Source organism: Canis lupus, chromosome 16 (assembly GCF_048164855.1).
Source record: "Canis lupus baileyi chromosome 16, mCanLup2.hap1, whole genome shotgun sequence".
Classification (NCBI taxonomy): Eukaryota; Metazoa; Chordata; class Mammalia; order Carnivora; family Canidae; genus Canis; species Canis lupus.
In genome coordinates, this window is record NC_132853.1 from 6,166,468 (window position 1) to 6,179,554 (window position 13,087).

A 13,087-nucleotide genomic window follows, 5' to 3' on the forward strand; every position below is an offset into this window, starting at 1 on the left:
CCCATGTTGGGCTCCCTGCATGGAGCCTGCTTCTCCATCTGCCTGTGTCTCTGCCTCTCTCATGAATAAATAAATAAAATCCTAAAAACAAACAAACAAACAAAAAACCTGGCTCTAGTTGACTGTGTGATCTTCTTGGACAAGTGACATGACTTGTGCTTCCTTATTCTGTAAGATGGGCTCAACAGAACCCATCTGTTAGTCTTGCTGTATGGCTTAAATAGATATGACACACTCGAGACATTGAGCAGCTCATAATGCTCTTGATAGAGAGCAAATTTCTTCCCACTGTGAGCAGTAAAATGTGGATGAATCCTCCTTGCCGCCTTCTGTTTAAATCCTTGGGAGAATCATCGGGACCAGGAGGGATTAGAAACTTTTCCAGGGTGGTCCATCTAAATCCAAATGACAGCTCGTGCCACTCCCCCGGCACCAGTCAGCCAGGCATGATGCTAAGCACTTCTATATACATCAGCTCTCAAAACAGAAGCTGTGGATAATCCCATTTCACAGATCAGAAAAAAGAGGCTCAGAGACGTCGGAGGGGGGTAGGTTTTGAAGGCCATCCTAGCCAAGATTTCCTGGTCATCTTGGGATACTGCTGTGTTGTAGGGAATGCTTGCATCTCTCCTCCAATCTTTAAGCTGCATGGCTCTCTTCTTCCAAAGGAAGCTGAGGAGAAGAGAGGGAGGAATTCCTGGAGGGAGGTGAGAGGCCAAGGAGGGAATGCAGAGCTCCTTGAGTTAAAGACGGGGAGACCACAGTGACTAATTCACCATGGGTGAATTATCTCTTGGTGTGTCCATGCCACTCCCTTGTTTACTGAAACTCTTGCCCTTTTGCTTTCTCTTTCTCTTCCACTTCCTAGTGTGTGCTCCCTGCATTCATCTTGAAAACTGTGGTGGAAAGGTCAGGAAGAGGAGCAGGATGGCTCTAAGGGCTGGGAAGTTGAGAAGGAGACCTGGAGCCCCTGTGGATGAGTGGGAAACACAGGTACTTTCGAGATACTCTGGGTCACTGATACTCACAGCCTATAAGCAGGCTTTGTGTGAAAACAGCAGTCCTCCACACCATGTTTTTCAGACTGTTTTCATCCCATTAATGGGTCACAAAATCAGTTTAGTGGAGTGAGACCTGCATTTAAAGAAAATCAAATAGAGTAGAAAATTAAGAGGCACATCACACTTTGTAGGGGTAAGTATTATTTTGTGTCTGGGTGTATACTGAATCCTCATATCAAATGTCATGTCAAAAACTGGAAAAACGGTCTTAGGGAAGGGGTCTTGTTATCCACTAGCATGGTGTAGAATTTGTGATTCTGCCACTCACATCAAAAAAGTTGGATTTAGCTGTGAGATGAGGATATTAATACCTACCTTGTATTTTGTGAGGATTAAGTGAGAAATCACACGTACTTTATCACAGTCTGTGGCCCACAGTGCATGCTTCAGCAGTGTGCTAGAGCCTGGTGTTTTAATTCAGCGCCGTTCGGTGACATCACAGTGGTGGCGGGAAATTGGCCACGGGGAGAGTATTTATACACCACTGAAATCTGCAAATGCTACAAATAAGGGGTTTTGGTGTGTGTGTGTGTGTGTGTGTGTGTGTGTGTTCTCTTCTGGGAGATAGTTGTCAAACATTTACCTGCTTATCACTGATGCTAATAATTCTTCCTTTTATTTTAAAGATTTCATTTATTCATGAGAGACAGAGGCACAGAGACACAGGCAGAGGGAGAAGCAGGCTCCATGCAGGGAGCCTGTTGTGGGACCCATCCCGGGTCTCCAGGATCACGCCCTGGGCTGAAGGCAGTGCTAAACCAACCGTTGAGCCACCCGGGCTGCCCTAATTCTTCCTTTTAAAAGCCTGTCCCAACTGAGACGGGTGTGGGATTGAGCTGGGCTCAACTGAGAATAAGCTTTGGAGGGAAAGGATTAGATGGATTTCTGGGTTTGGGGGAAGAGTCCCAAGAAGACATTTGTATTCTCTCTACCCATGGACTGTATGCCATTTATTTAACATTTATCATTATCGATCACCTACCAATGGACTGTCTTGAGCATTAAAGATACTGCTTGAGCTTTAAGAGCTGATAGTAAAATGTGAGTGCTAGAAAGCAAATAATCCAACCCCAACTTCTCTTACGGAGGCCCGCGGAGAGATTCCAGGCTTTTTGTGGTCCACCTGCTGGGGCTCTGGAATAGAGAGTAGAAAGAACAGTGGTGCGTTTTTTTTTTTTTTTTTAATTTTTACTTATGATAGTCACACACACAGAGAGAGAGAAAGAGAGAGGCAGAGACACAGGCAGAGGGAGAAGCAGGCTCCATGCACCGGGAGCCCGATGTGGGATTCGATCCCGGGTCTCCAGGATCGCGCCCTGGGCCAAAGGCAGGGGCTGAACCGCTGCGCCACCCAGGGATCCCAACAGTGGTGCATTTGCATTACCTGGAAAAGATTATTTAATCAGAAACGCCTTGACTTTACTTGGCGGTTCGAGACTTGGCTTCTAAAGCAGGTCTTGTAGGTCCTGACTCTGACGTGGTGAACCGAATGTAACACCGCCTGTGCGGTCGGGTAGTTGCGGGTCTCAGCGAGATCTACTCCCATGGCTGGGGCTGGCGCGGGCGCTTAGCCCTCGGTGCTGTTTCTCGCAGGCGTTAGGCACCGAGTTGGGCAAACAAGACCCGCGGGTGAGTGCGGCATCTCCCTGCCTTCAGAAGGCTTCCAATCCTCCACAATTCGGGGCGGCCCTGCCTAAAAGTCACCACTCATACAATGTTCCCCTTTGTCAGCCTTTTCTCGAATTGTAGAATTTCACGACAGAGATAGATACAAAGAGGGAAGGTGACTTGCCCAAGTGCACACAGCCGTCTGGGCGGGGTTTGGACTGGAAGCCAGGGAAAGGCCTTGTAAGTGGACTGGACAGCTTCAGGGTTTGCAAACAAGCCTGAGTGAGTCCGAAGGGCAGCTTCCCCATCGGAAAATCGGATGGAGGTGCCGGCTTCCTCCACCCACGAGGAGGGATGCCCCAGCCAGTGGGGCACCCGAGGGCAGCGACCCCAGGGCGGGGGTATTTCTGGGCCCCGCTGCGAAGCGAGGCGACAACCAGGCCTGCACCCCGGGGGGGGCTGGAACACCCCACTCCCCCGCGCGCCGAGCCACCCCGCGGAGAAGGAAGCCGCTCCGCCACCACGTGACGCGCCCGCGCCCGCGCCCGCGCCGCCGGGGGCCTGCGCGCAGCTCGGCGAGGCCCCGCCCCTCGGGCCGCCGAGCGCCCGTAGCGCGCAAATCCATGTCCCGGGTCGGGCCGGAGCAGGGGAGAGCGGGGGAGGGGAGCGCGGCGCGGGGGGCCGGCCCCGTACGTCGCGGCGTTCCTTCCTCCCGCCTCTCGGCCGGGCCCTGTGTCTCCTCGCCGCGGCTCCGCCCCCTCGTCCCGGCGCTCCAGCCAATGGCGGGGCGGCGCGAGCCTCTCCGGCCGGGGGCGGGGCGTGCGCGCGGGGCCTGGCGCGCCTGCGCCCTGCCGCCCGCCCCTCGCCGTGAGGAGGAGGTGGAGGAGGAGGCGGCTCGGGGAGAGCGAGCAGCGAGCTGGACCGCGGAGCGTGAGTGAGGGAGCCGAGCCGCCTGCCCGCCGCCGCCGCCTCCCCTCCGTAAGCAGGAGCCCGGGCCGGGGCCCGGCACGCCGCCCCAGCCCCTCCCTCGTCGTCAGGCCGCGAGGGCAGCGCGCGCGAGCCGGGGGGAGGGAGAGCGAGCGAGCGAGCGAGCGCCGGGAGGAGGCGGCCGGACCGAGCGAGCGCCCGCGCGTGTGGCGTGAGGGGAAGCCGCTGCCCGCCCCCTTCGCCTTCCCTTCTCTCCCCCTCCCCGCTCCCCCCCCGACCGCGGAGCAGCACCATGTCGGCGCCGGCGGCCAAAGTCAGTAAAAAGGAGCTCAACTCCAACCACGACGGGGCCGACGAGACCTCAGGTGAGGAGCAGGCGAGGCGGGGGCCAGCCCGCGCCGCCATCTTCGCCGCCCGCCCGGCCCGCAGGCCGCCGGCGGGGCCCGGGGCGCGCGGGGGGCGCTGGGCGGACGGGCCGGCGCGCGCCTCGGCGCCCTTTTTTGTGCGCGCGGGGCCGGGGCCGGGGTGGCGCCGCGGCGGCGGACGGCGCTGCGAGGCGGGGGCGCTGCGGCCTGTTCGGCGCGGGCGGAGGAGACCCCCCCTTCCTCTCCCCCCTCCCTCGCTCTCCTCCCCCTCCCTCCCTCCCGAGAAGCCTCTCTTTATTGTGCTCCGCCATGATGCCTCGCTCCCATCAGCCGCCGCCGCCGCCACATGGTGCGGCCGGACGCGGCCCCGCGGCCGGGCCTCCGCGCGGCTCCCCCTTCGCGCCCGGCCTGCGGGCGGCGCCCCCGCCCCCGCACCCGCACCCGCAGGCCGGCCCCGGCGCGGCCCTCCGCCTGGAGCTGGGGCGGGGTGGGGGCGCGGGGAAGCACGCGGCCGGCCTCGCACTGGGCCCGGGCGGCCCGGGAGGATGCTCTGCCCGGCCCCGGGCACACTTCCCACGTGGGGTGGCCACCCCGTCGCGGCAGAGCGCTGTGAAGCCTGGCGCGGCGGCCGGCGCGGCGGAGGGGCTTTACAATGGCTCTCCGCAAGCCTCCCAGCCTTGGCCGTAAAGGCTTCCCCGGCAGGGGGGCTGCAAAACCCGGGATGGTTACCGGAAATGAGCCGCGCGATCGGGCCCCTTCACGCCCACTTAGCTTTGTAGGTTCTGCAGTCTTCACCGGACAAAAGGGTACCTCTTCCATCGCACACCCCCTTTTCCTGCTCTGCCTTCTGTGGTTCATAGTTTTCAGACTTCATGCTTGCTTCCTGTAAGCGTGCTCCAGAATCGTGTGGGGCCGCATCCGAGATAAGCCCGCCTGAAATTGGGTTGGAGGGGAGAGAAAGGTCAGGGTAGAATCATTAGGGTTCTTATTCTGAGATGGTAAGGTCCTATGTTTAGGATGGTCGGCGGATCCGAGGGCCCTACCTGTCAGGCCTGTCTGATGTCTTAATTGTATGTGATGCTGAGCAGTATTTTCAACTTTGCGTAATAAGTGATCCTACTCCTGAGACTAAGTGGTGTTCTCGTTTTTGTTATGGTCTTGGGTTAGTGTCTGTACTGGCGTTAACAGCTGGCATCACTCTCTTACAGGTGTGTAAGGTGACAAATAATAGTAAGAATTTTTGAATAAGGCTTATTCCTTAATCTTTCGTGATAGAAACTTTACTACTGGTCTTCTTCTCATAAGGGAACTCTTCAAAAAGTGCTGCAAATATTTTGAGTAGCCTAGCAGATTGCATGACCTGTGAAAAGTCTTTTAATTAAAAGGTAATGTGTCAACTACAGGCATGAACACGTGGAGAGCTTGCCTTGTAGTAGGCAGTTTCTTTTTTAATAACTGCTTTATTGGTATGTCACATCACACACCCTGTTAATGTCAGGAAAACTGATTTTATATTCTAACTAGTATTGAGTCCTATACACCTTTTTCTTGCAGAAAAAGAACAGCAAGAAGCAATTGAACATATTGATGAAGTACAAAATGAAATAGACAGGTAAAGTTTTTTGTGGTTTGCTTTGGAGACTTTAAGATGTAGCTTACAGTCTGGTAGTAATTGAAACTATGGTCAAATCTGTATCCACTGGCTAAGTGGAGATGATTATAACCTAGTTGGAAATATTTTGAAAGTTCAGTGTTATTTTTCTGTGAAATACTTTTATGTTTACTAAAAACTTTGAAGAAGGTACCTCGACCTTGTAAAGCTTGGGTTTGCTCTCAAAGGCTACAAGTTGTCTGAATTGCAGTGCCTGGACTTCTGATAGTTTAGCATTATGGCATTACTGTTGCTTCCACTTGAGTTATAACTTTGTTACTTTATTAGCAACTTTTTTTCTTTTGTAAGCTTAATCTGCTTGAGGTTGAAACAATTGGAGTTAGCCTGGTGATAAGAGTTGGTGCGGTAAATATACAATGTTACCAAAAGACTCAGTTTGGGCACTTTAAGAACTGTAAGTTATTGAGGGTGTGTATTGGTGAAGCAGATCAAGTTGCCATCCAAGTTTTTTTGTTTGTTTTTTGCCATCCGAGTTTTGACTTGAGTCTCAAACGACAAAAATCTAGGGGGTTTGGTTATTATAAATAAGTACTTTGTACTCTGCTGTAGCTAATAAGTAAATATTTTGGGTTTTTGGCAATTTTTTTATTTGTCAAATACCATCATTGTCAACATGGTTTTTCATTTGCTTCAGACTTAATGAACAAGCCAGTGAGGAGATTTTGAAAGTAGAACAGAAATATAACAAACTCCGCCAACCATTTTTTCAGAAGAGGTCGGAATTGATCGCCAAAATCCCCAATTTTTGGGTAACAACATTTGTCAACCATCCACAAGGTATGTTGTGGCAGAGCATTATTCCAGGATATGGGAGAGAGTGGAGGGACTTGGCTCGAGGACTTAGTCCAACATATTGGTTATGTGCAGAAATTAAAACAATCAGAGAAAGGAGGCTTTCATTTAATGTTTTATTTTAGAAGAGACTATTCTAAGTTGGGATTCTCTTTGATTTCTTGGTTAAAAGATAGTGACAGCTCTGACACTGAGCCATCTGGTTCGCACTTAATGGATTTATGAAATCAAAGATGTTCACTAAATTTGGAAAAGTTTTTAAAGGCATCACTCTGAATTGTTTGTTAATCTTTGTTTGTGATACTCATTTGACCTATAATTTGCTGGTCTAGTGTCTGCACTGCTTGGGGAGGAGGATGAAGAGGCGCTGCATTATTTGACAAGAGTCGAAGTGACAGAATTTGAAGATATTAAATCAGGTTACAGAATAGATTTTGTAAGTATCAGTAACTCCTTGTTTGCCACTGTGGAAATGAATTGGAGCTTGGTTGGAAGAGCTGTTTGTATTGATTTCTAGTTCTTCAATCTTTTATTATAGTATTTTGATGAAAACCCTTACTTCGAAAATAAAGTTCTCTCCAAAGAATTTCATCTGAATGAGAGTGGTGATCCATCGTCAAAGTCCACTGAAATCAAATGGAAATCTGGAAAGGTATTTGAGGAATTGTTGGGTGAAGGTATCATTTTGTGTATTTTTGGTGTAGTTGAACCACTTACCAATACTCGCTGCTTTGGTAATCTATATGTTCAATACAGATCCTTAAAATGTATGAAAATCTAGTGTGTTTATGCCAAATACAATGCATGGAGCTATCAAAAATTAGTGCAAGGCTTTAAGGCTAAATTTTTTTTGATTTTCATATTGGGGACTGAGGTTTTCAAATGACTTGCTACTTTCCAAACTGCATTTATGTCTTCATTTAAGTGGTAAACCCATTTTAACTTATTATACTGCATTATGGTGGTGGTTGTCAAAGTGGAACTAATTTTGTAAAAAAAAAAAAAAAAAAAAGCCAAATTCACATGATATTTTTTCAGGAAAAACTTGTACAATTTTGACAAGTCTTTGAAGACCTAGAATTCGAGGATTTAACTTTTGCTTACCTTTATAACTTGTTTTAGATAACAAGCGTAGCTAACATACTAATGTTACTCCACCCTGTTTTTGGGTTAAGATCTTAAGTTACAGGGAATCTAGGTATTATGGAGAACCTATGTCAAAAGTTCTGTCTTCATTTAGGATTTGACGAAACGTTCAAGTCAAACGCAGAATAAAGCCAGCAGGAAGAGACAGCACGAGGAACCAGAGAGCTTCTTCACCTGGTTTACTGACCATTCTGATGCAGGTGCAGATGAGTTAGGAGAGGTCATCAAAGATGATATTTGGCCAAATCCGTTACAGTACTACTTGGTAAGTTGAGAGTGTGCTTTTTTTTTTTTTTTTGAGATTTTATTTATTTATTCATGAGAGACACACAGAGGGAGAAAGGCAGAGACACAGGCAGAGGGAGAAGCAGGCTCCATGCAGGGAGCCCAATGCGGAACCCGATCCCGGGTCTCCAGGATCAGGCCCTGGGCTGAAGGCGGTGCTAAATGCTGAGCCACCGGGGCTGCCCGAGAGTGTACTTTTTATTCAAGGTTGTACTTGTCTCCTTTGTTTGAAAATGAGTTCCTAAGGTAAGTTTTGTTTTGTTTTTAAGGTTCCTGATATGGATGATGAAGAAGGAGAAGGAGAAGAAGATGATGATGATGATGAAGAAGAAGAAGGATTGGAAGATATTGATGAAGAAGGAGATGAGGATGAAGGTGAAGAAGATGAAGATGATGATGAGGGGGAGGAAGGAGAGGTAAAAAAAAAATTTGGTTAAGTCCAAAAGAGATCATCTCAAAAGAATTTTGTTATTTTGTGGGTTACATTTATTGTGTAATAGAACTGATCAACGGAGATAAGCTATTTTGTTGTCCACAATTGAAGAGGACTTTAGTAAACTTCTTGTATCCATGATTTAAATATAATTACTTCTGATTTTGTGGTTAGTACTCTATCTTGTCATTCCCTGGCCAGTAATTAATGAGGGTGATATGGACAGTGTAGCTGGTCAAATTCTGAGAAATCTAAATAGCAGATTTGTGTGTTTTGGACAAACATGAAATTTCTCATAGATTGGGATAGGTTGGTTTTTTGGTTTGTATTTGGTGTGAAAGGTCTGTGAATTTGGTGAGTGCTGAAAGGTAACTAATTTATCTGAGACCATGTCACTGTGTCTTTCAGTTGAGATTTGATCCATACTGATTTATAGATTTGTAATATATGTCCCTGTAATGTGGCAGTATGTTCTCTGGAGGTCTGTGTTTGTGTGAATGTTGAGGAATGACTTCGATTTAACCCTGAAGATTGACTGCCCACTTTTTTTTTCTTACAGGAGGATGAAGGAGAAGATGACTAATGGAACACTGATGGATTCCAACCTTCCTTTTTTAATTTTCTCCAGTCCCTGGGAGCAAGTTGCGTCTCTTTTTTTCCCCCCCTCCTCTTGTGCTCATTCGCCCTGTTTTTTGAAGTCTCTTTTCTCTCCCTTTATACCATTGTTCTCAACTTATTTTGGGGGGAAATACTTTGAGCAGAATACAGCGGGAAAAGAATCTCTACCCCTTTCTGTTCCAAATTCATTTTTATTCCTTCCTGTCTCAACAAAAACTTTATGGAATCAACACCACCGTGCTCTGTGGGAAAAAAGAAAAACCTTCTGCTCCCTTAGCTCTGCTGGAAGCTGGAGGGTGCTAGGCCCCTGTGTAGTAGTGCATAGAATTCTAGCTTTTTTCCTCCTTTCTCTGTATATTGGGCTCAGAGATTACACTGTGTCTCTATGTGAATATGGACAGTTAGCATTTACCAACATGTACCTGTCTACTTTCTCTTGTTTAAAAAAAGAAAAAAAACTTAAAAAAATGGGGTTATAGAAGGTCAGCAAAGGGTGGGTTTGAGATGTTTGGGTGGGTTAAGTGGGCATTTTGACAACATGGCTTCTCCTTTGGCATGTTTAATTGTGATGTTTAACGGACATCCTTGCAGTTTAAGATGACACTTTTAAAATAAAACTCTCCTAATGATGACTTGAGCCCTGCCACTCGATGGGAGAATCAGCAGAACCTGTAGGATCTTATTTGGAATTGACATTCTCTATTGTAATTTTGTTCCTGTTTATTTTTAAATTTTCTTTTTGTTTCACTGGAAAGGAAAGATGCTCAGTTTTAAACGTTAAAAGTGTACAAGTTGCTTTGTTACAATAAAACTAAATGTGTACACAAAGGATTTGATGCTTTTCTCTCAGAACAGGTGTATTTAATATGATTTTCCAAGTTTAACTTGTATAACGTATTGTCAAACTCTGTCACCCTGACTCCGTATTATTTGATACGCACTTTGCAGGGTGACCTCAGGGCTGTGTGGACTGAGAAAGGGATCTGAATCAATGTATTAATGCCTTCAAAGCCAGGAGCCATCGTAGGTGTAGTTTGCCATCAATTTCTGAACTCTCCCACATCAGTTGTGATACCAGATTGCTCAAAACTGAGTTCTGATTATGTTGTGCCCTTGATTTGTGTCTCAAATTGGCATTTTTAAAAACGGGCCTTTATTGCCTGGATATAATAATAGTGCCTGCCACCACCATCAGACAGACCTGGTGCTCTAATGCCAAGTTACACACAGGGCAGTTACTGGCGTGTCTTCGTTGGCACTATGAAATGTGGCTGAGAAGACAGACTCTCAGAGTAAGAAGTCCGTATTGGTGGTAAGAAACTCAGGAGTACTTTTGTCTCGAAGTACTAGCTATTTAGCATATAGCTCTCACGCGACGCCTGTCTGTGTGAATCCGGGTGAGATGACGGGCCCTGCTCTACTTAATGCCGTTGTGCATAGGATACCATTTTGGGAAGCTACCTAATGCATAAGCTTTTTAATGCTGTAAATTATAGTAGCTAAAATTAAATGCCACTTAACTTTTTCAGAGATGAATTAATGGACAGCCTGGTCAAATTCAAAGCTTTTTGATGTATAAAACTTTATAAACGGAACTATTCCATCGATAGGCAAAGTGTAATGAAAACCTGTCTAGATGGATAGTATGTAATTTCTGCACAGGTCTTGTTTAGTAATACATCACTGTATACCGGTCAGGAATCTTGCTCCAATAAAGGAACATAAAGATTTTTTTTGACTGGGGTCATTCTCCTTGTTTCCTAGAGACATGTTACTTGCCTTTGGATATAGATAAGGTAGTTTTTCTGTCTGATTTGCATTAGTAGTGACTGGGGAATGGGGGAAACTGCTCTTCAAATCATTCAGTGTAGCAGGGAGAAGTCTATGAAAGGGTAGGTATAAAGATCACAGAAAAGAAACTTCTTTGGAATGTAGTTGGTTCCTGAAGGGATCGAATATTTTCCTATTGAAGTCTCAACATTTAAAGGACTCTTGGCTAGCAAAAATCCTCTGGTTGCTTGAATTTTTTTTTTTAAGTTTTTCTTTACCTTTTTTTTTTTTTTTTTTACTTTATTTATGATAGTCACACACAGAGAGAGAGAGAGGCAGAGACACAGGCAGAGGGAGAAGCAGGCTCCATGCACCGGGAGCCCGACGTGGGATTTGATCCCGGGTCTCCAGGATTGCGCCCTGGGCCAAAGGCAGGCGCTAAACTGCTGCGCCACCCAGGGGTCCGCCAGGTTGCTTGAATTATTACTCATTAAGTAGGCCTGTAATTTTTGTTTCTCAAAGTTACTACTTACTAAATCTGATTTATGGGCTGGTGAGTGAGATCGGAGGACCATCAGTTATAGGTCCTGTTTGTTTTTTTATAAATTTTATTCATGAGAGACACAGAGAGGCAGAGACACAGAGGGAGAGAAGCAGGCTCCATGCATGAAGCCCGATGTGGGACTCGATCCCAGGTCTCCAGGATCATGCCCTGGGCTGAAGGCAGGCATTCAATCGCTGAGCCACCCAGGCGTCCCTAGGTCCTCTTTAATCCATTCTTAAGATGTACATTTACTTTTGAGAAAATGACTCAAATAGCTCTTAAAGATCATTTTCTCTTAACTATTGAGATCACCTTTTAGATTGCCCTGTGCCTGCAAATCGTGCAAAGGAGTGCTGGGCTGTGAGACAGGAAGGTGGCAATGTCAGTGTCCTGGAACTTGCTACAGAGTAGCAAGTGTGCTTTGTACCCAGTTGCAAGAGTTCTCAGGCTGGCCTTTGGGCAGTGTGTTTTGGAAAGTGCCAAATGAATGGCTTAAAGCTCCTTTGGTACAAGGACATTTCAAAAGAAAAGGGCAAATAACGGCTGCTGTAGTTTCTCTGGGAGGAGGGCATCTTCCAAAACTGCCAAACTGCTTATGAGGGAGTAACTACATGAATAGGGGCACAGGGGACAATGTATAGATAATGTATCTATTTGGTAATCTATCCTTAGAGTTAATTTCAAACCTAAAGGAATGTTCTTTTAGACCCATCCCTGCAGTTGAGGTTGTTTCTCCAACATGTTCTGATTTCTAAGACTTAACTGTTCCCTGACCTCTGTGACAGGCCCTGCAGTTTCTCCCAGCTCTGGCTGTACAATGTAGAGTTTTAAATGTCCCCAGAATCTTGCCTGTCTCTGACTGACATGGGCTTTATATCTGGCCTGTTTTCTCACCTGTGTTAGCTGTCTGGCTGCCAACAGGTATGGGTTTTTGACGTGATGGATTTGGGGGGGCCTTCTGGGCTTCAGAGGATTCCTACTCAGTTGTATTTCTGAATTAATTTGGTAGTTTTTACCATTACTGCTTTTCGACAACTAGTCTCAGGGTTTCACTTGGTCCTGAAAACAGGTTTGGCTTTTGACCTTTTTGGTTAGGTTGCTATGAAAAGGCAGAATTGTTATAGAAGGTGAAGACTCAGGATTTCTGAAGAGCAAGACAAGTTCTTTAGGAGATGAATGACGAGCCATTCCAATTGTTTAAAGAGGACACCTTGGGGATCCCTGGATGGCTCAGCAGTTTATTGCCGCCTTCAGCCCAGGGCGTGACCCCGGAGTCCCGGCAACGAGTCCCACGTCAGGCTCCCTGCATGGAGCCCGCTTCTCCCTCTGCCCCTGTCTCTGCTTCTCTCTCTGTGTGTCTCTCATGAATAAATACATAAAATCTTAAAAAAAAAAAAATAAAGAGGACATCTTACATTAGGAAAAAGTACCCCCCCACACACACAATCCCAGCATTCCCATTTGAACACGTGGCTGTGTTCATGAAGACTTTAGAAGTTTACTTTTTAATAGGTCCGAGGGAAAAGACTGCAGTTTTGTGGTTAGAACAAGAATAGTGAATGGGGAGTGTGCCAGCTTGATTACTTGGTGATATTGCATACTCCCTACTACCCAAGGGCAGCAAATCTAAACATAGACGGATGTTTGCCATACCAGGAAGGGAAGTATAGAAAGGAAAAAAAAGTGTTTTGTGTTGTTTTTTTTTTTTTTTTAATGTGCCCTGCTAGGAAGTTTTATATTTCTTTGAGTTGATATTTATACAGTTTTAGCCGCCAGTTAGCTGGAGAGTTGTTTGCACCATTCACTACCCACTGGATGCTGAATGTGAAGGGAACTTCAATTTTCTTAAGAATTAGCAGTTTCATG

At 46.7% G+C, this 13,087-nt stretch overlaps 1 protein-coding gene across 2 annotated transcripts; it reads left to right on the forward strand.

The window, feature by feature from the left end:
- The first annotated feature begins 3,548 nt into the window (after positions 1-3,548).
- SET (SET nuclear proto-oncogene) lies at positions 3,549-10,638 on the forward strand. Of its 2 annotated transcripts, none has more exons than XM_072778195.1 (8): positions 3,549-3,961; positions 5,516-5,573; positions 6,268-6,410; positions 6,758-6,861; positions 6,964-7,077; positions 7,666-7,836; positions 8,126-8,272; positions 8,849-10,638. In XM_072778195.1, exons 1-8 carry the CDS (start codon positions 3,889-3,891, stop codon positions 8,870-8,872), a joined length of 834 nt encoding a protein of 277 aa, XP_072634296.1. In that variant the 5' UTR covers positions 3,549-3,888; the 3' UTR covers positions 8,873-10,638. The 2 variants fall into 2 exon arrangements, with proteins under 2 accessions (XP_072634296.1, XP_072634295.1); XM_072778194.1 differs by lacking the exon at positions 3,549-3,961 and adding an exon at positions 4,599-4,767.
- The last annotated feature ends 2,449 nt before the right edge of the window (positions 10,639-13,087 follow it).

What these genes read in the sequence shown, in the direction of transcription:
- SET (XM_072778194.1), top strand. Translation starts at nt 4,614, where the DNA reads ATGGCTCTCCGCAAGCCTCCCAGCCTTGGCCGTAAAGGCTTCCCCGGC. An exon ending in AGTCTTCACCGGACAAAAGG is followed by an intron (nt 4,768 to 5,515) that starts GTACCTCTTCCA and finishes TTTTTCTTGCAG; the next exon opens with AAAAAGAACAGCAAGAAGCA. An exon ending in ATGAGGGGGAGGAAGGAGAG is followed by an intron (nt 8,273 to 8,848) that starts GTAAAAAAAAAA and finishes TTTTTCTTACAG; the next exon opens with GAGGATGAAGGAGAAGATGA.